The 22,067-nt window shown below is 41.7% G+C and overlaps 1 protein-coding gene across 1 annotated transcript in view; it reads right to left on the minus strand.

Annotated features, from left to right (window-relative positions):
* The window catches only part of ST8SIA1 (ST8 alpha-N-acetyl-neuraminide alpha-2,8-sialyltransferase 1), a 128,994-nt gene that overhangs the window by 82,671 nt on the left and 24,256 nt on the right, over positions 1–22,067 (minus strand). The window contains exon 2 of the mRNA XM_075114031.1: positions 11,044–11,188. Coding sequence (XP_074970132.1) covers positions 11,044–11,188 — 145 coding nt within the window. The remainder of the gene's footprint in view (positions 1–11,043; positions 11,189–22,067) is intronic.

Below are 22,067 nucleotides of genomic sequence, written 5' to 3' on the forward strand. Positions count from 1 at the left end.
CCCTGTGTGATGATACAAGCCTTTTTCCTCTAAAAGCCTGGCTTTATAAAAGTAAAATTATAAATAGCGCCATACGCCTGGATTATGTGCTGTGATTGAATGTTTTCCTTTGTGCAGTCTTCTGAGTGTGACGGGAACAGTGTGAAAATAGGCCTGATCTTGTTGATTTTGGTTTGGTGTCGTTCAGTTGAGGGGAAACAACAAAAGCCCTTGTTCTTTTATACCTGGTGCTTCTTGCCCAAGTACAGCAGGTAGAGGATGGAGCTAACCAGCATACTCCCAGTCACCGCACACGGCTGGTAGGCATTTCCCAGCACACATCTGCAGCTAGCTATGGCACGTACTTAACTAGCTACAACAAAATCAGTGAGATGATACAATAAAGGTGAGTGAGGAAGGATCTCTGAGGGAGCCACCTCCCCATGCGCACCACCAATGGTTGCAGTAATGTTAGTGTTACCACTATCACCTTCAACGTACTGACTTCTTTCCTCTGGTCGCTGTAGGAAAGCTGCATTACCATGGGACCTAATAGGTTGCAGAGACTTCAGTCACACCCCATAAAACCATAAGTAAGGAGGTATTATACACATGAGAAATTGGTCTATCAGCATTACATAGTGTATTTATCTCTATTTGACTGAATGGCTAACTAGCATCAGCAAGAGAGAGCAACACACTTGCATTTCAGTGTAATACACCTGTGCTTAAATTGTTCTATGAATATAAACCTTGTATTAAAATAAAACCTTAAGTCCACACTTCTAAGCACAGAAGTAGAGGATTTATGCATTTGATCCATTTATACCCAGCCATATAGCTCTTGTGCTAGGAAGACTAGTTAGGGCAGCAGTAGCTGGACTAGGGTGCTACACTATCATTCCAAGAGCTGTTTCACGTCCAGCTTATTCAGATCACAACTTTACTCCTCCACACTACAGATAATTTACTCCTAAACAAAACTTCTCTGCCCTCTTCCAGATAAATGCACATTCTCAGGGCAAAAGGAAAAGCCAGCCCTTCCGCCCCCCCCCATCATATATAATTTTATTTCTTCACCTATCATGCAACTCCCATGCCAGAGAATGAAGGTACCCAAATGCACCTGCATGACTTGGGAGTTCCTAGAAAATATGCCAGGTCTTACAGAGCTAATATTTGGGATATAATTCAGGTAATTTCCTCCTGATCGAATGATCATCTGGAACTCAGTGTCTTTCATCTGAAACTTCTGAAATTGGAGACCATTAGTCCAACACATTTTACACTGAGAAAAAATACAGCCATTGGAGACTGAGCTTCCATGAGGCAATATTCAGGTAGCTCTACTGAAGCCACTGTGCTGGCCTGCCAGGAACCTTGAGCCTGCACCCTAACCCTGCTCACAGGATTTTATAAGACTTTCAGCTTATAGGTCAAGGGTTCACTTAGGACAGCGCGCAGAATTGTGCTGGCAATAATGTATCTCACATGAAAATATCCTGTGAATGCCTGTGGCAGCGTTCCTGGGATTGATGGACAGGACTCAAGTCAGTGAGCATAAGCCATGGTCTTGGGCTTAAGTATTTCGCCTACAAATCACCTGCGAAATATATGCAAGTTGCTCTTCTCCAAAACATACCCAGACTAGCACTGCCAGCTTTCACCAGTCCCACATGCCCACAATTCGCAGAAGTCCCTAAGGTAGTCTTTAAAAACTAAATAATAAAAGAAAAACAAGACACCATCTCCACACTGGAAAAAACTCTTTCTTTCTGTATTTGGGATTCACAGTTATATTATACAAGTCCAAGTTCACAAGGCAGTTAAATGTCATATCCTGACTCATTTCAGCTGGAAAGACACCAGTGCTTTCAGTTATCTTGCCTTTGCCTCCCACTATAGATTACCCCTCTAGCCGCCGCTCACAAAACAGTCACCTCACACTGGTAGTTACTGGCCAGTAGACAATCAGCAGCACAGATTAAATTATCAAATTTCTCCCTAAAAACTCGGAAAAAGCATCAAGCTCTGCTGATCAAGACAGAAAAAACAGGCTGAATTCTTGATCTGAGCAACATCAAGTTAAACAGTACTTCACCTGCACGTCCAGCACCACAGGATTTATCCAGTGCATCCTGATGTAAGAAAACCACTACTTTGTTACTTTTCCAATGTCCAAAATGTCATTTGGAAGCCAATCCCTGCTTCATGGGAACCACTCAAATGATAAAAGTTGTTTCAGAAGAAAACCACAGCCCTTCCCCTCCATGCCATTTCAAGTTATAAGGACTCTAAATCAACCATGCATTGCTACATAAGTCAATTCCTGAACCGTAATGCAGCGGATTTCTCATTAAATGTAAAGCTGGGTTTATACTCCTCCCTAAGCAAGAAGACATAAAGGATCTTTTGAAAGTCACTCTATAATCCTCCTACAAGATCTGTAATCATGCTACCCCTTCTTAATAGCCTCTGCAGTGGTGTAACCTTCCCTGACTTTCTTGAAGCCTGCAGACTCCGTTAAGCCACACTTCCACCCATATTTAGGAATACCTGGAAGAAAACGGGGGCTACGTCTTTGCTGCAGGTAGAATGCTTTCTGAACATAATCTGATATCCTGCCACACTCCAGAACAATTTACATGAGCCGTATCAAGAAACCCAACAACTGTATGAAAAATAGAAATATGTAATATTTCATCAATTTCTACTCATTATTCTGCCAGGTGCTAAATGCCAGGCATGACAACCAAACCTAAGCCTCAAATAAGCCAGTACCGGTACTAAGCTTATGTTATAGGTATTTTACCAAAAAAGCTAACTACTAAACGCCGCAAATTAATGTAATGCAATCTGATCACTGAATAATTCAAATATATAGTAATATATATATATTTTACACATACAGTAAAAAAGTCTATAAACCGAACAAGATGATTCTTAAAAACAAAATTCATAAATAATGAGAAAGGCTAACAGGTGACAAGGATATAAAGGATAAAGCTTACTCCAGATTTAGAAACTGACTCCCAAAGAAGGAAAGGTCTCATTGCACCTGTAGGTGGAAGTCTTGGTATATAAATGAATCCACTGCCAGAAAAACCCCTGCATGGAGAAAGAACCTCCTTTTAGCATCTTACCAGTTATATAAAGCTACAATAAAACCAACAAATCTAACTGCGTTGCGTTTGGGCAGATCAGAACCAACTCTTACTTGTATTTTTATACCATCAGCCAGGAAGCTCATATGCCCTGCAGATACTCATAGCCATCAGAAGTTCGCTCTTCCTACAGCTTCTCACCTGTGACCACTTCCTTTAATTATTCTTCTGTTTACAACATTCCTTGCGTATAAAGCAGCAACTTTATCTCCTCGTAAAGCAGATAAGCATTGACTAAGAAGCCCATAAAATTCCCAGGGCAGTAGTACAGTCTCTCTGGCCGTCTTTATCTGTGCCCACTTCCTCTTTTTGTTCAGAACAGCTTTTTTGCTCTGTGCTTTACTACCCCACAGCATAATATCTCTTTGTCTGTAACTGTGACTTCTAGGTACCATCAGAAGCCTTACTTGAGATAGAAAATATCAGTTACGCAGCTAGTAAGTAGAAGCATGCACTAGTGTGCAGTGCTGCAAGATCGTCCCTGCCTCTGCTAGCAGAAGTCCTCCCACAGTGCCCCCTCCCTCCCTGAGACACCACACCACTGCCCCATCGCTCAGCCTTGACTGTGTTTCCAGCCCTGCCATGGCCTCTTCATGCTCAGCAGCTGCTGCATGCACAGGCTTGCATTTCACTAGTTGGTAACTGTACAGCCCTGGGTACCAATGGAAATGAATACATGTGCTCCTTGAAGAGTTTTCCAAATATAAACACACTCCAAGTTGCAACACCCTCATGGCCGAGTTATCCCCTTTAAAATACCCATGTCCCTTCTGTCTTAGGTGGCTCCACAACAATCCCATAGGGTTTTATACTTTTTTTTAGTACTGCTTAGTATCCATATCAATGCAGAAGCTGGACCACATTAGCTGTTACACATCTTCATATCCCCAAAATCCCAAACAGAGGTGGGATCAATCTGTGGGATTTTTTTAAAGCTCAAGGGCATGAGGGTCCATCTGGCAAAGGTACTAGTGTGTGCTCAGATCAGCACTTGTGTTACCTAGGAGAGAGAGTGATGGACACTCAGTCACTTTAGATTTTGAATAGAAAGATTGAGTTAGGGCATCCATTCCTCTTTCTCTGCCTGCGAGCCAAACTGACACTTCACAGTCAGATCTAATCCTTCCCTTCCTCTCTGTTACATTTAGAAAGGTCAGCATTTAGAGATATATTTGCACTGACTGAGGTAAAGCCCATTTGGCATGTGCATTATTGCAGATAAACTCCAGAAAATCAGGCTCACCAAAAGACAGCCTGGCTAAACAGCTTGGCTGAAGACATTTTAGCAAGCCCAGAGAGACCAAAGCACAGAACCGATGACGAACAGGGACAGAAAGCCACTCTTTGGTCTGTTTTAACTCACTTCAACAAGAGCCTGTGGCCCATCTTCTAGTTAATTACTTCAAACTATACACATTGCATCTCAGTCTTTTTAGCATAAATTTGATTTTCACCATCAGGCATGTTTGCCTCTTGCCTATATGAAGTAGTTTCAGATGGACTATGGCTTTTGCTTAACTGACCAGATAGAACAGATGATGCCCTACTCCAGCATTGCTAACAGGCTGCACAAAATGGTCCAGTTACACAGTTCTTAATTAGTCAGTATGTAATCAGAGTAAGGGTAGGGGTTTCACTTAACTAAATACTAAGCCAGATTTTTGATCACCCTGATGCCAATGGCCAGAGATTATCCAGGACGGAAGGGAAGATTCATGCTCCAAAAGAGTACAATTTGTCAGGTCTCTACAGAGAGTATTTCATACCCCGGTTTACGAAAGGCACTACATGATACAATTTCTTGAATAATTCAGATGAACTTTTCTTTAACTGGATTTCTAACATGCAGATGTCACTTTACAAGATATAACTACTTCTTTGCCTTTTAGTATACAATGTTTTCCATGTTTGCAATAATTAATGTTCATTACATTTTCATTTTGAATAGATATATGTAGCCACAATCAACAATATAGTCTGCATTACAGTATGCTTGGGGAGGAACAAAAAAAAGAAGGAAAAAAAAAAAGAAAGGAAAAAAGGAGAAAAAGAAAAGGGACAACACCAAGAAATTCCCCCAAATCCTAATCAAATACAACTCAAAAGAAGTCAGGGAGGTACTATTTAGACAGTAGAATTAATGGAAGCAAATATAAGAGTTGCTCAATAAATGTTATGTCTGCAGGCACTTCATGCCTCTACCCAAGACATCAAGAAAAAAAAAAAAATCAGGACACGCACAACAGCCAATATTTCAATGTATTTCTCCAAGCAGCTATTAATTACAGAGCTTTACGGAGAACACAGTACTTTGGTAAGTTAGATTGGTAGCAAAAATTAACAGAGTGCTTCCAAAGTCAACACCAAAGGCAATAATTTCATGCCTCCTGGCAATGCTGCAGTCTATCAAATCCTAGCCCACTTCACTTCAGGCAGTTTCCCATTTTATACAGAATTTTTGGATCACTTCAGTCTAAAATCAGTTCAAACACCAAATAGGGTTTGCCCTAAGCAAGTTAACATTGTCCTCTTAATGGGGTTCATATTCTTTATACAGCTATAGCTTCACATTCCACCCTGCGTCTGTACAGAAGCCATGCTCCCACCTAACCCTTCCCAGTACTTGCTGCTCCTAGACCTCACCTTTTACTTGAATCAAACTGCTGTTTTCTTCCTCAGGATGAGTATATTCTTCCTGTAATCCTTGTCATGCAAAAAAAGGGAAAACTCCCTTTCCAAATCTGAATTGTTTCCCTGAAATAATTACAAATTATTCTTCTAGCTGCGGGCTATAACTGTAAGACCAGGGAATTTGCTTTGACACAGCACAAGTACCAGCATCAGAGAGGGACACGATAAAATCTCTGGCCAACTGAGGAATGTTGTGAGCAACCACGAAAAATTAAACAAGCTCCCAGAATCTAACAGGAGCCCTGAATAAAAACCACAAATCACATAGCACAATCGTAAAATCATTCATTGTTACCCAATACAGCATTCATCCCGATAATCCAGAAAATGTCAGAGAATGTCTCTATCTCACACTCATAGGTAGAGAGATTAACTTTTTCCCTGTGCCTTTATATCAAGGAAAAGAATTTAAACTCTAATAATTTGAAAAATATTGCCTTTCTCCTGATCACAAGCTATCCAGAAACAGCTGCCAACTTTCCCAAATTTGTTTGTGACTTGAAGTTATTTCCTTTGGATTTCTCAAACACCATTTGTGATGACTATTCATGAGAAGCTCATTGCAAGCAGCCACTCTTCTAGCTGACAGCATTTTGCAGGTGAAACTTTAAAAGGGATTTGAACAGCTGGGGAATCATATTTTAGTAATTTGAAACAATTTACTGGTACCAAATCTGTCTAACTGCTTCAGGTGAAATACAATAAAACCAGAAAACTTTTCAATTAGTTATTTTATTTTGTCAAATTAAAAAGTCAAAGCTTAAATCTGAAATTTCTTTTGAAATGTATCACTCCTCTACCCTCCAAAATAATACTTTACATGGCAGAGTGAAAAGTTCCATTTGATTTAACTATTTCTTTAACCTTTTGGGGGAAGGGGAAAGGAGACCTCAGAAATTCACCTCGGGTCTTCCTTGCTATAAGCTTTTGCCAACAAGCAACAAAAATCAATTATTTGCATAAACAGCTGAATACTGGGGTGAGGGTTTTTTTCCCTCTAATGGTAAAGATTGTCTGAAATTTGCATTTGAAGTTCTGAGGAAAAGACAGGAAGGAATGCAAAATTATTTCAGAAAAAGCATTTGAACTTGTGGATTGTTTTATTCTCTAACTCAAAAGCAGAAATGTGAACTAACACTCATCTATCACATGGCTCTGAGTTACGTTCCAGCTACTCCTGCGGTTACATCATGTTTACTCATAGCATCTAAAAATTACTGCAGGAATATATGGAAGCCTGGTTACTTCCATTCTAGCCAGACAGTAAAGGGTGGAAAATGCTAGTCATGCCTTCTGTTGTGTCTCAATACAACACAACAGGACCAGAGTTGCATGGCTAAACTTCCAGGCTGAAGAGCAAGGAGGTTATATGTCTCTGTCCTGTCCAGGAGAGGACTCCTGAGGACTCACCAACACACGGTTCTTTTTTCTGTATATTAGTTGGACCACAATGGAGAGGAAATACATTTACAAGTTGCCTATGGACTTTAGTGGCCAACCTGAGGTGTGGCAGCCTGGCTATCCAGAGGTTTATCCAACCATGTCACTGATCTCAACTGTAGTAGGGTCACCTGCACCTCTGAACTCTCAGTACCCCAGATATATGTCAAAACTACTGGTTAATATTGAAACTTCGAGTCTACGTGAAAAGCTTTAGAAAAGTGGTAGGTACGCAGTAGGAATAACCTCTCATTGTTAATATTAAACTACACCTACAGTTATATGCAGACTCTACACTTTTTGTCTTGTAAGAGAGTGGGAGATAATGCGGTACATCACAGCAAGTGATACAACAAAGCTGCTGTCAAGAAATGTCTGATTTTAATTGAAATGACACTCCATTATCCAACAGCTCCAGGCAACGCTACCGTAGTACATATTGGGAGGTGAGGTGTAGGTGGGATGGCCGCCGTCACTGCACGCTAGGCCATCTTCTGTGATGAGCCATGTCTGCCCTGCATCTTCTCCCGACTGTTGGGTATTGACAATGAGCCAAGCAGTTTCTCTCCAGGATGGGAAAGATGGTGCCATCTGTGTAGTATTTAATTTCTATGTCAAAAATATGCAATTCTAGAAATCAGGGGGAAAATGACACAGAGAGGGGGAGAGTAAGAGAAGCCACTTCCAGCAGCCGGAACTGTTGGTTCATGCAAAACTCTGCAACTTCAGATTTTGTTTTCATAAACTGAAATGAAACACTGAGTGACTATTTCCACATAAAAGCTTTTTTCTTTTGCAAATTTCTCCCTTGGCCAATCAAAAACTTAAAAAAAATAAAAGGAAGAGGAATATAATCAAGCAAAGTCTGAGAACCAAAAAAGCTACCAACGGAGCTGATAAACAGTTGAAATATTACATTCAAAAAATGGTAAAATGAAATGTCATAACACCACCAAAACCTTTTAACCTTTTCATTTCAAAGAAAAATTGAAAAACCAATGAACTGATACTAAATTTATATTTTGATGAAATAGCATTTTTATTGGAAAAACACTCCATCAGAAAATGTTGAAACAGCTGTAAGAACCTTACAGATTACTCAGAAGAAAAAATATTCTGTTTTGTATTGTCCACATTCAAAAATAAGTGACATTTTACATACTAAGTTCTGGCATACTTACATTATTTCTGTATAAGTCTCCATTGATGCATAGCCAGCTTATTCTATGCCATAAAATATAGCAAGTTTCATATAACTGGTTCAGGACTGAGAAATCTTCTGCAAGCACAAAATGGCTTAAGCCCAGCACATCGATGTGGATCGAGCCTTTTTTATTTATTCCGGAGGAAATTTTTTTCCGATTATATCAACATAGTTGCAGCCCTTTACATTCCTATTACATCCCCTGAGTATTTCAGGGTATTATCCATATTTTATGAGTGGTTTTAAGCTTCTGGATACTTTTGAAAGGAATATTCATCTTCACAAAAATCACTTTCTAGTTGCTAGCAAGCTAATAGACACTATTCTTCAAAGTAGAAGCCTGAAAAATTAGGCAAGTATTTTTCTTGAAACAGAGAGAGAGGTAGAAAAATACTTCGTTTGAGAATTTACTGCAAATAAATCTTCCTAAGCTTTTAAGCCTAGCAGGATTTCATCTGATAAACGTTTACAAAATTCCTCTGTGCAAAATACATAGCAATAACACATCAAGTTAGAAGCAGTGGTACTTGCAAGAAAAGAGGGAACACTAGTGAGTAGCACTTGTCAGAAATGAACTGCCCGTCAATTCATTAAAGGAATAGCATTTCTGGCACTGGTGCTAGAGCTGCTTTCTAGCATTGTTCTAGGGTTGGAACATCATAAAAATTCACCTTTTCCACCACCACCCCTACAATAGCATCTAGCCATCCTCTTGGCAGCCTGTTTGGCAAGCCTAAGGGACACTGAAGTCCCAACTCCTTAGCTCATGTTGTCCCTCAGCAGTTTGTCTCTCCAGCACTTCCCAGATCCTCACTCTCGATCCAGACAACTGATAAACTTTGAGGATCAAGCTTGGGAGCCTGGGAACCACTGGAGTTCCCGAGACTGTCTTTCCTCTCTAACCAGCATCTACCTCTCTGAAGGAGCCAATCCAGTACTCTGCTCCTTTCTGAGAGGATGTAGGACACCACTGTGGCCAGGCAGAGCATTAGGTTTTAATCCAAAGAAAACCAAATCTGAAATCCCAAATCCACCACAAAATAGCAGCCTCCCTGTGCCATCCAGGTAGGGCTTTTCTGAAAAGTTGGAAGGGATGTACACATTTTGAGCAGCTGCTGCCAATATCTTCATGCGGTACAAAGTTCACAGCTTGCCAAGGATTTCAGTTTTCTCCAATAAATGGTGCAATATTGTAGCAACAAATCATACTAATCACCATAAAAAAGATTTACAGCTGCCACTTTGTGACACATCATAAACTTTCTACCAGTCTCAAAGGCAGGGAGAGAAATTCACTCCAGCCAGGGAGCCCCTTTCCAGCTGTACCGCAGGAAAAAACACTTGCCACACACATTTCAGCATCTACTTGTTGGTTAAGCTTGACAGGACACAGCAGCTGGGGAGCAGCCTGAGGGAGACTGAGGTCCATTAACCGGTTCATTGCAACAGGCACAGCCAAGTGAGAAGACAGCAGACTGGCAGCCTAAACAAGACTCAGCTGTAACGCTGCTCCTCCGGATGATGTCTTAACACAGAAAGTGGCTGTTCCCATCTCCTCTTGCCTACACTGCAGCTTCCCCTCACTCTTTCTCCACTAAAAGAAACTCACTCAAAGTCATAGCTCTGTGGTTGACATCTGGAATCTACTTTTTTTTCAGAAAAACCCAACTTTTTTGATGTTTTATTTGCAGGATGAGTTTAACAAGTAAGAAGTCTGCTACATGTTTAACTGAAACCGCAACAAATGAAAAGCCTGGTGCGAATGACTCAACGCTCACTGGGAGGCTTAATAAATACCTATGCCTTAACTTTGAGAAATTGAAGTAACAGGTAAATCAACTAATACATCCAGATGTTTGGCTTTCTTTAAATGTGTAGCCACATAAAACATCTCTCCTTCCACATACAAAATTCAGTGTAATAAACTCATTATTTAACATCAGCTCATATATTAACTAAAAATGCAGGAAGCCTAGATCAGTATTACAAACTCCCAGTGCTCAAAACCCCTGCACTTAACCCAAGACACCTTTGCTGAACAACAACAAACCACTTCTAATATTCAAAACACAGTAAGAATCGACAAAGTCAAGTTGTTAGCTTCTGTTATTGGGCTCACGTTTCTTGCCATCAATAAACTTCATTAACTTGGAAGTAACTTGGACACCTTCACACAAAGCACTGTCACATCTTAGCTAAACAGACCTGAACTGAAGCAATCTTAGATGAGGTGCTCCCAGTGAGCTTGATCACTGACTGCAATGCAGAAATCACCTTCTTAAAATAGCCAGTACTTAGCATTTAAAAAAAATCAAGACGAGTGGCTCAACCTCATCCCTTGTGTGCACCCACACACCTGAAAAGTGGCCAGGGAAATATTAACATGCATACAAATGTTTTATAATTTTCATAACATGGAAGTAAAAAAGCAGAGGAGACGGTTTTGTATTGAGAAACAAAGATTACATTTCTTGATGAGCATTTAGCCTATTTATTCTCATTCGTACCATGTTACCATTTAGTATATAAACACTTAAAGTGAAAAGGAAAAAGAAGCTTACTAACCTGTGGGAAGAGGGAGTAAGTTGCATTGTCAATAGTGAAAGAATATAAAAATTCCCCATCAAACCAGAGGTTCTTTCCCATCGGGGAGTTCAGCTTTGTCATAGCAAAGAGCTGCCCAGGGTCACAGCATTCTTCCAGCAGTTTCCTAGTGAAGGCAACCAAGAGAAAGAGCCATGTTAACTAGAGCCTTATCACACCTTCTCCAATGACCACCCCTCACACCTGAGATCCTGCTGCTCTCAGGTGCTCCAGAGCAAGCCGTTCATCTTCCCAGCCAGCAGATGAACCATTGGTGACTCTTTTTTTACTTACCAAAGGGCCAGAAAACCCGATTTATTTCAGAAGATCTCAGAAATAGTAATAAATTTAAACCCCCCTTCACTTTTGAGTGGCATAGAAATAGAACCAAGGCTCAGCAAAAGAAACATCATCCTTTACAACCTATTCCAATGAATAAAAAACTGGTCTCCAACGCATATAGAAACCAGAGAAGCTCCTCTGAAAATAAAATCCAAGGTATATGAAAATTCAATACCAAACCTTGGATCATGAAGAGCAGGCCTCCTAAAACTGCACAGTTACGTAAGTTAAGTATGGAAAAATTTGGCATCTCTCTCCAGTTACTAAATAACCTTGTGCTACATTCACAGCAGTATTAGAGCCTGACTCCTAACTGAGGTCCAACTTGAGTCATCCCAGTCTGAGAGAGATATATATACACACACATATATATAGTGGATATTATACTTCTTGTTTCCTCGATGAAACTGCATATCCTCTTACACATTCATTTCCCCAAAATACTTATTACTCAGCTTCAGTAGAAATTTGAGAGCTGGCAAGGTGGTTGAAGGTTGTAGTGAACAAAAATTCTGTATCACAGCAAACTCAGCAATTAATAGCCTAAAATACAGAACAATGAAAAGCTCTAGACATCTGCAGGACAGGAATATCCTATCTTTCTGAAGCCCGCATGGAGTAGCTGTCTATAGGAAGGGTGATGCTCATATTAGTTTTTATATGTAATAGATGTATGTAAAATATACATTGCAGAATTATGCCATTACAGTATATTAAGATATTATTACCTATATTTCTTATTTATTTTAAAGGGAATCCTAAAGAGACAGATGCCATTTCCAGTGGCTGCATAATAGTTGCAGGTGGCAGGCAGGAAAACATCAGTTATTAGTGAATACTAAAATGCTTGATATAGCTGTTGTCCTCTGTGAAAGAGGAGATTTTATTCAAAACCGTTAAGTCATTTACAGAAATATTCAAATTTTGTAGGATTTTTGAAGTTTTACAGCTGTTTTTTCTTCTCTAAAAATTGATATTTTTTTTAAAAAAATCAATATTTTCCCCTATCAAAAATTTATTTTGCCACAAGTTAATACTTTTTTGCAACTGTGTGAATACTATTTTCCAAAATATAGATCAACTGAATATTTGATGAAAATAATAGAGTAAATTTGTTGTAATCTTAGCAAAGAGCTTGAAAATGTTGCAAGGCAAACAGAAAACCTAAGGGTGTTAGTGCTATTTGTTAGCTTTCCTCACTGGGGAAGTTAAGTGATTTGCTCTGGTTTGGCTCCAGGGCCGTGCTGCCCCCACTGATACCCCCCCGGCACCTGGGACACCTCCTCACATGGAGGAAGGCTTTCAACAGACAGCAAGGATGCAAGCACAGGGAAGCTGGATTGAGGGCAGGAGGTCCATTCCTGTCCTAAAACAGGTACCTGAGAGTAGCCTTTGTACCTGACATGCAGGCAGATTAAACTGTTAAAAGGAAGTAAATTACACAAGGTAACTGCATATCGCATTTTGTTGTAAGTCAAGAGTCAGCTTCTATGAAGAGCTGCTAGGAAAGCCCTCCCGCTGTAATAAGCTGAGCATCCCTCTGTCTCCACAGGCAGCCAAAGAGGTGAGTGATTTTTATAAAGACTCAATCAGAAGCTTATGACAGAGTGCTTCACGGCTCAAAATCTCAATATTTTGTCAATTTGACCCCACAGCACTGCACTGCAGAGCATGAGGCTCCACCACATATCCAGACGTTATACTGTGAGGGTACGGGACTCTCAACCACAGAGCGTGCTGCTGCTCAAACTGAAGTGCTACACTTCTGTGTGTTTTCTCCATACACACCTGAACTACTCCACCTGCATAAATAGGTATTTCAGAAAAGATGTAAAGCACTACGGCTGGGTGCGTAAGTGAACCTCAAATTAATGAAGTCTAGGACAAAACTGTGTCCAGTTCTAGACCTCACAATTCAAAAAAGACACAGACAGTCTGGAGAGGGTCCAAAGGAGAGACATGACGATGATCAAAGGGCTGGAAAACCTGCCCTGTGAGGAAGCACTTAAGAAGTTAGGTCTTTTCTCTTTGGAGAAGAAAAGACTCAGGGGGGACCTCATCACAATGTTCCAGTACTTGAAGGGCAGTTACAAAGAGGATGGATGCTCTCTCTTCACAAGGCGCCACACGGCCAAGATAAGGGGCAATGGAGTACAAATTGCACTGGGAGAGGTTTCATTCTGATATCAGAAAGACATTTTTTACAGTGAGAACAATCATTCCCTGGAACAACTTCCCCAAGTATGTAGCAGAGTCCTCATTGCTGGAGGTTTTCAAGGTGCAATTGGACAAGGTGCTAGATAATTGCTGGTTGATCCAAAAACCGACCCACCATCAGTGAAGGAAGAGTTAGTACATGAATTATTACAGGAGCTTGACCCCTGCAAATCAATGGGCCCTGACGACATCCACCCAACGGTGTTGAGAGAGCTGGCTGACATCGTTGCAAGGCCACTCTCCATAATCTTCGAGAAGTCATGGAGAACGGGGGATGTCCCAGAGGACTGGAGAAAGGCAAATATTACCCCTATCTACAAGAAGGGCTCGAGGGAGGATCCAGGTAACTATAGGCCCATCAGCCTTACTTCAATCCCTGGGAAAGTTATGGAACAAATCCTCCTGGCGGCCATCACAAGTCAAATGAGGCACGAGATTGGGAAAAGCCAACGTGGCTTCACTAAAGGCAGATCGTGCTTGACAAACCTGGTGGCCTTCTATGACAAAGTGACTCGCCTGGTTGACATGGGATGGGCAGTGGACATTGTCTACCTGGACTTCTCCAAGGCCTTTGATACAGTCCCCCACAGTCTCCTCCTGGAGACATTAATGCGTCATGGCCTAGACAAGTGGTCTGTGCAGTGGGTGGGGAACTGGCTGACAGGCCGCGCCCAAAGGGTGCTGATAAATAGCTCCTTTTCCAAGTGGCAACCTCTCACAAGTGGAGTCCCCCAGGGATTGATATTGGGCCCAATGTTATTCAATATCTTTATAAATGATCTGGATAACGCCATCAGGTGTAGCCTGATGAAGTTTGCTGATGACACCAAGTTGAGTGGGGAAGTAGACACTCCAGAAGGGAGAGCTGCTCTGCAGGGAGATCTGGACAGGCTGCAAGAGTGGGCCAGCAAGAACCTTATGAAGTTCAACAAGGAGAATATAAGATCATGCACCTGGGAAAACATTATCCAGGAGTGCAGTACAGACTGGGATCCACCTGGCTGGACAGCAGCTCTGTGGAAAGGGACCTGGGGGTCCTGGTGGACAGAAAGCTCAACATGAGCAAACAGTGGGCTGCTGCTGCGTCCAAGGAGGCCAACAGGATGCTGGGTTGCATCAAAAAGGGCATCACCAGCAGAGGTAAAGAAGTCATCATCCCGCTCCACTCAGCGCTTGTCAAGCCACACCTGGAGTACTGTGTACAGTTCTGGTCCCCGCTGTACAAAAAGGATGTGGACAGGCTGGAAGGGGTCCAGAGAAGGGCCACCAAGATGATCAAAGGACTGGGAAGCTGCCATATGAGGATAGGCTGGGAGAACTGGGTTTGTTCAGCCTTGAGAAAAGAAGGCTTAGAGGGGATCTCATCACCATGTGCCAGTACTTAAGGAGTAGCTACAAAGAAGATGGAGACTCCCTGTTTACACAGAGTCACATGGAGAGGACAAAAGGGGGAACGGACACAAGTTGCTCTTGGGGAGATTCCGATTGGACACCAGAGGAAATTGGACACAAGAGGAAATAATCACATCTAGACTCCATTTCCCGCAAAATGTTGGACCAGGTGATCGTTTGAGGTCCCTTTTACCACCTCAGCAGTTCTGTGATTCTGGAACTGTTTCCCTTTAGATTGACCATTACAGAGCTGGCTAACCTCCCTTTGAGCAGAACAGAGCAACATGTTAGCCATATTGGCAACTTCCATTCCTAGAAACACCAATGGGTCTACCTATACCCCCCCACAGAAAGGCTTCACATCATCCTCCTGCTGGTGCCCAAATAAAGCCTTCATCACAGAACTGTGAAACTCAGGCTAGAGGAAATTTGAAATCTCTTGCCAAATAACCTTTGCAAAACAATTTAAGACAGGCATGGAACATTGTTCCAAATACAAGATTTGATAGTGGAGATTTTTCTGTTGCAGCCTTTGGAAAATTATTTCTCTGCCAAGTGGAAAGAAAATAATTTTTGCCTATCTTTCCCCTCTTTTTCTTTGTATTATCAATCCCCACAGCAATTTCTTCAAGAAAGCATAAGGTAATCCAAGATGAGCTGGAACCTCAACTCTACATATTGTTATTTGTTATACAACTGTAAAACAAACTCAAAACTTCCAAGTGAAATCCTGCAATTTATACCTTCTCTGGAACTCTGGTCTGAGCAAGAAGCACAAAAATAACTGACAACTCAGTGGAAAAGTATCTAGGGAATGATTTATATTAATGAATCTTTCCTTAGCCGGGGTAAACAGATGAGCTATGGAACAGCTCTTTGTATGATTCCTCCCTTCCCCCCACCTCTTAGACTAGATATATGTATCTACACTTTCCCCTCCCCAAAAATGAATTCTTCCAGTTACCACTGAATCCTTCATTAATAAACCTATTATGAAAAGCAGTAGGTGCCTCCTGAAAGGTCCACAGAAAGGCAGGTCACTAGTTCAAGTATGCATCTGTATGTATTAGCACAAAAGCCTTGTGCAGTCACATGTGCTTTCTGTCAGAAATGAGTAATTATTAAAAGTATCACATTATTCAGTCTCTCTTTCTGATCCAAATCACAAAGTGAGGAAAGCTCCATAGGAAAACGTGCATTAAAAAGCAGAATGGATTCAAAGGCGAACCTAAAGCAGGGTACTTTGCAGGATCAGGGAGTCTGAGCTGACTTGCTGAGCTTGATCAAAACATACAGCTAACACGTTATGATAGAATTTGCAGAACTGTAGCAGCTTTTAGCCAGAGATCTCAATTCACTGCAAGCATTCCTTCACTCACAGGACATAAATAATATACCTTTGACTCAAAGTTATCTCCAATTCAGAGGAGACCTGTGTATGAAAGGAATTAAACAACTTGAATATTGGTATTGAAAAGGCACTGGGGGCCCTCAGCTCTGAGAGCACTTAAGGGACAAATCCCTACTTGTGAGAGAAGCAGGAGAAAAGTTACTTGAGAATCTCACTTCAGGCCTCTAAGATTTGAGCCGGAATTGGGCACCAAGTAGGTCATTAACTACAAGGCAGCATTAGCTCTGAAGTGGCCCTGCATATCGTCTCAAGCAGCAACCTGTGCACAAGGTGGGAGCTGAGCAGCCGTTTTGAGACCTTAGCCATATCCCCGCAACACACTTTGCTGAGGTTATACCAGCAGACATTCCACATTGAAAGAAGCAGAGCAAAATAGTTGGTGCCAAGGATCCTACATCCACGTTACCTTATTTTAATGGGATTTACTGCAGACTAACTCTGGACTGATTCCACAAAGAGCCTGTGAGTGGCTGTAGCACACTGAGGGCATTACTGAAGTGCAATAACTGACGACAATCGGGAGATTTGCCTCAAAAGCCCACTTCTGACCAAAGGCTAATAAAGGTGCACCCTCCTCCACCTAAAAGCAGAGAGGAAGCCACACCTCCCTACAAAGTCTAAACCTAAATTATAACATAAAGTCAGGGAAAGAGCTTGCATAAAAATCCCAAACTACTTATTCTTCATCTTGAATTAATGAACTTTTCAGCCTCATTTCAGTTTGCAGCCAGTTAACACTTAATGTCACCCTGGTTTGACTCCAGTCCCAGCCAATAATGACTCAATAGCTAGTTCAAACATACCAAATGGCTTAAAACCGGCCAAACAGAACATCTAAAAGCAGAAATGGGTAATTCCACAGCATGGGTTGTCGGCCAGGAGGTTACAGCCCTTTAGCTATCTCTTCTCCACAGACGGAGCAGGTCCTGCCTCGCCAACACACCACCACTTCTCCAGCTCTCTTTGCCATGCCTGCCTTGTGATGATGCACTACATGAAGCACGTAAGCGCTGCCATCACTGTGTAAGGGAGGGATAGCAAAATTCTTCCTCTCAGATTTTTCCTTTTAAATCCATGCAAGGGGGATGTAGTATATCAATGAGGAAAATACCAGGTTGATGGGGAACCACTTGTCAGGCAGCAGCAAGAAGGGGGCAGCTTCATGAAGGACTGAAAGCTTATGCTTGATCATAAATGGAGCAATGGGCAGAGGATGTATGGCATAGCATGGCATCCAGGGTGCAAGGATAAGGGTCCCAGGTGAGGCTGGTGAGGGCTGTTAAGGCTGGTGCCCTGACACTGGTAACACTACCAACACCCCTTTTTCTGTCCCAAGGGGATAGCAGTTTTACAGCAAATCACACATACACACTTGCTGAACTTTGCACTGAACGGGACCCCATCCAGGTCTGCAGAGCAGTGCCCTGTGAAGGATGATCCTGCACACACGGGAAGGGGAGAGAACAGGAGAAGCAACAGCTTGGTGCTGCTCCGCAGGTCCGAGCAAGTACCAGCAGTCCCCATGCTGAACAAGGGCATTGATTCAACCATTGCTCAAAAATGGTAACACAAAACTTATTATTACTGTTCCATTAGTTTGGCTTCAATGGCAGCAGAAAAATAATGACGGAGGTTCAGGTTCAAGTTTGAGATAAAATAATTGGTCAAACCAAATGCTTTAGTCAGACTGCTCAGCTGCCTGGGTTTAGCTGGTATCACGATTGCCTACATCTGGTGACTACAAAATGGAGCCAGGAGCTGACAGCACAAGACTGCAGGATTTGGTCTGACGTAAACCTCCTTTTCTTTACATTGCAATTCACGTTTGCCTCAACTTCCCATGTTTTGCTTTAGGATCAAATGAATTTCTCATTAGAGAAAAAAATTAATCTGCCTTTGGAGCGTCAGCCGGTGTCAAGCCAAAACCATTGGGCCTTTGCTCACAACCAGGGATTTAAGGTGCTGCTGAAGAAGCAGTAGAGGCAGGTGGACCTACCGGAAGCCTTGTGGACTCCTCAACTAAATCAATACCTACTTCCCAGCACATGCATGCTTAAGGGACCCTGGGCTAACATCCCTATCAGAAATACTTTTGGGATTAATGTCAACAGAGGCTCTGAAACACAACTGGTCTGACCACCTCCAACAGTATGAGTCTCAAAATCTAATCCTAAAGTTCTCTAAATTAGGTCTTCAGCATAATGTTTTTGTAAGAAAAATACATCCCCATGTTCTTGCAAGAAGTTTTGGTGGCTAGGGAGAAACCACAATTGTTGCTTAATTGTTAAAATCTTGCCTTTAACAAATTTGCACCCAGTTTAGAGTTTGAATTTTTGGCACTTCAGGTTTTGCCTGATTTTTTAAATTACTTTTCCCCCCGCCTTAAGAGATCCCTGGCTTCTCAGATTTCACCCTCCCTTCTGATGAGTGGAAAAGCTGAAGTTTCCTGAATTTCTCACTTTGAACAAAGTTTTTTACTCCTTCCATCATTCCTCTGGCTATTATCTTCTTTTCAAAATCCACCTCTAAATATTCCCAGCTTGGAAATAACATTTCTAGGGTAGTCACCCCCTGCCAACTATAGGGACAAAATGACCTCTCTGTTATTACCCATCAGTCCCATGTCCAAGGCCAAAGCACATTTAACTGACTAACTGTTTAGCACTCTTTTCACTGCCAATGCTTCCTAGGATGGAGACATCCATCTGTAACTGCAACCTGCACTCTGGTTTGCTAAATGGGAGATTTCACAAACAGCTCTACTGAAAATTAGGAAGCTTAGCAGGAAACCCAGGCTGCTGTGTCTCCTTGGCCTGTCCCCTGGATCAGTTGCTGCCCTGCTCCTTTTCTCATCTGAAAAATTTATCAACAATATTTTAATGTTGCTTTGCAGATCAGTGATTAAAAGAAATGCAGAGGATCAAGAATTAATCTGAGCAAGTTCACACCTGGACACATCCTGAGTTCATCCATCCAATCACCATCACCATCTAAGAAGATTAAAAAAAAAAAATCTAGCCCCATATGCAGTCTCCAACAGTAGGAACAGTAGGAAGTAGCTAATGCTTACAGCTGTAAGAGAGCCCTTTCACATAGCCACATAATGGCTATACTTGTGGCCATTTTTTGCTCCAAGCTGACAGCCTGAGAATTTTATGGCTCTACAGAAGCCATTCAGTAACAGTAAAATCACTGACAGAATTACAGCCAGTGCAGTCACATGAGCTTGTAGCTGAAGTTGGCATTTGGCTTCTGAATATTCTGTGAAAGCATCATTAGTTGGGTTTGGTCACACACATTGAATTTCTCTTTCCCAAAGAGTTCAATACAATACTTGTAATGGGGAGTTAGCCTGAAGACGACACTGAGGCTTTGTAGTTTTCATGGTGTTTAAAGTACCTTACTGTTCAAGGCATGCTAGCCTGCACTTTCGGCAGGGCAGAAGACAGCAAACATAAGGAAACTGCAAGTGGAACGTAATGCTCTTATCAGGGCAGATATCACACACATCAAACTCTTGCTTCAAATGCCTAACTGCCCCTGTACCAAAGCTGTGGGTAGAACACAAGTAACCGCTATGAATTTACTAGGGAGATGGAGGGAAGAGGCTGTCACTTTTCTGCTAACACCAGACGCTAAGGGGCTCACTGAATATACTCCAAGTCACAAAACACAGGGCCAGGTGGTCCTTCTCCTTCACATCAAGAATGGAACTGGCTTCAGCCTTGTCAAGTATTTTGGCACCACTCCTCTCTATAGCAGACTCCACCCCACCTCAGATGAAATTTAAAACTACCCTCAGCACAACTATTCAGGAATATGATCTTAAAATTGCCTTCCTGGGAACATCATGGACAAGTACCAAAAGAATAAGAGAACAGCCAATGCAAATGCTCTTGATATTCACAAAAGCATACCAGATTGGGTTTTTTTGGGAAAGCAGTACTAGTTTAAGCTCTAACTAAAATTACGACCTTTGCCAAAAACAACACCCAAATCAAGAATATATTGCTCTGCACAGGTTCGTTTCTGAAAATCCCCCAGTAACCTAACCTGGAAGAACAGGTCTAAATGCAATGAAAAAGAAATATTAAAAAGAGTGGACATCACAGAGCAGAACAGAGAGATAATCTGGTCTACTTCCCAGCCAAGCTTTCAGCAATATGATAAGATTTTATGAAGACTGATGTCATGACAGTTTCTCTCCTCACATTTATTAATATATTGTTTCTCATTATGAAACTTTCAACCTATTTCAATGACCCCTGCAGCAATTCCTGGTGCCTGAACTTTACAGGGATCATGTCATACTTCCCCCATCTTCCTCAAGAGAAGATAGATATCAGGATAATAAAAAGGTCACAGGCAAAAGCAAATCATGTACTGAACTGCCTGGCACTGCAGCCTGCACAAAAGGAAAGATGCTGCAGAGACCACAGATACTTCTCAGAATAAGGACAGTTCATGAAAACCACCTTCATTAGCTTAGCAGTAGAGCTGTATGTGACTTTTTAAAGGAATTTTAACCACAAAGCACTGGATAATTTGCTATGAACTGCCAAATTAATAGTTCAGGATATTTCTCAGTGAACAGAAGTCTACCTGAACATCTGACAAGTCATAAGTTTACCTTTCCTTCTGCCAATTCTTTTACTTACAAACTGAGCAGATTTGATCTGGAAAGCTATTGAAACACAGAGTTGTTAGACTCTTTTCAGAGAAAATACATTTTGATTCATGCAAACTTGCTTCAAACTGCTATGCACAAAGCCTGCTTATAAGCTTTGAAACACAAATTATAATGTATGAACTAGAGTATGAATTCTAGTATTTGGTCAGATTAAGTTTTTCTAAGACTTTCATAGCAGATGTATGAAGAGCTATATATATGGAAACCACCACAAGTTGTGACTTGCAATAACAAAAACAGCCCCGTAGCGCTGCTTTATTAATCATGCTGTAAATCTACTGGAATGCAGGATGCCTCTGAGTTGTCTGTGTTGTTCCCAATGAAACCCCAAACACATCCAGGAGAGAGAGCAGCAGTGATGTGTCATCTCACCTAGGAACTGCGACGAACAGCCACATTCCCTCGAGAAGAGATAAACTTGAGCACGAGTTGATGGTTTCTGGGCAGCAGCCAGCAGCTCAAGAGAAATGACCTCCCATGATGCTGGAATTCACTGGCACTGCACCAGACTGCTCCTGTGCTTTGCTAATGCCCCCACCACCAGCCCCTAAATATGACAACCGTGCTTGAGGGCCTGTCCCAGAGAAGGCACAGGGTTCATCTCACCTCATTTACAGTATTTGAAATGTAAACCAAGTTACTCTGAGGCTTATTCATAGTGGAGATAGTTTCCTTCAGGGTGTGATTCATCTCAAACTAAACAGACACCTATTTCCTGTCCAATGACCATAAAGAGAGCTACTGCCTTAGACGGAGACATCTAAGTTTGGTAGTTTAATTTCAGTCCACAAAGCCAGACCTGCTGCTCCAGGCCTGAGAAAGCCTATCAAAGGCTCCTGCAGTTAACGCGAGCTGTGAGGGAGGGACTGTAGGTCTTCTGCCCATCTACAGCATCTCACAGAAGGATGCTATTTGCCAGCAGCCTCATCTGATGGTCTTCCAGCTCTTCTCATA

Source organism: Phalacrocorax aristotelis, chromosome 1 (genome assembly GCF_949628215.1).
Source record: "Phalacrocorax aristotelis chromosome 1, bGulAri2.1, whole genome shotgun sequence".
Lineage (NCBI taxonomy): Eukaryota > Metazoa > Chordata > Aves > Suliformes > Phalacrocoracidae > Phalacrocorax > Phalacrocorax aristotelis.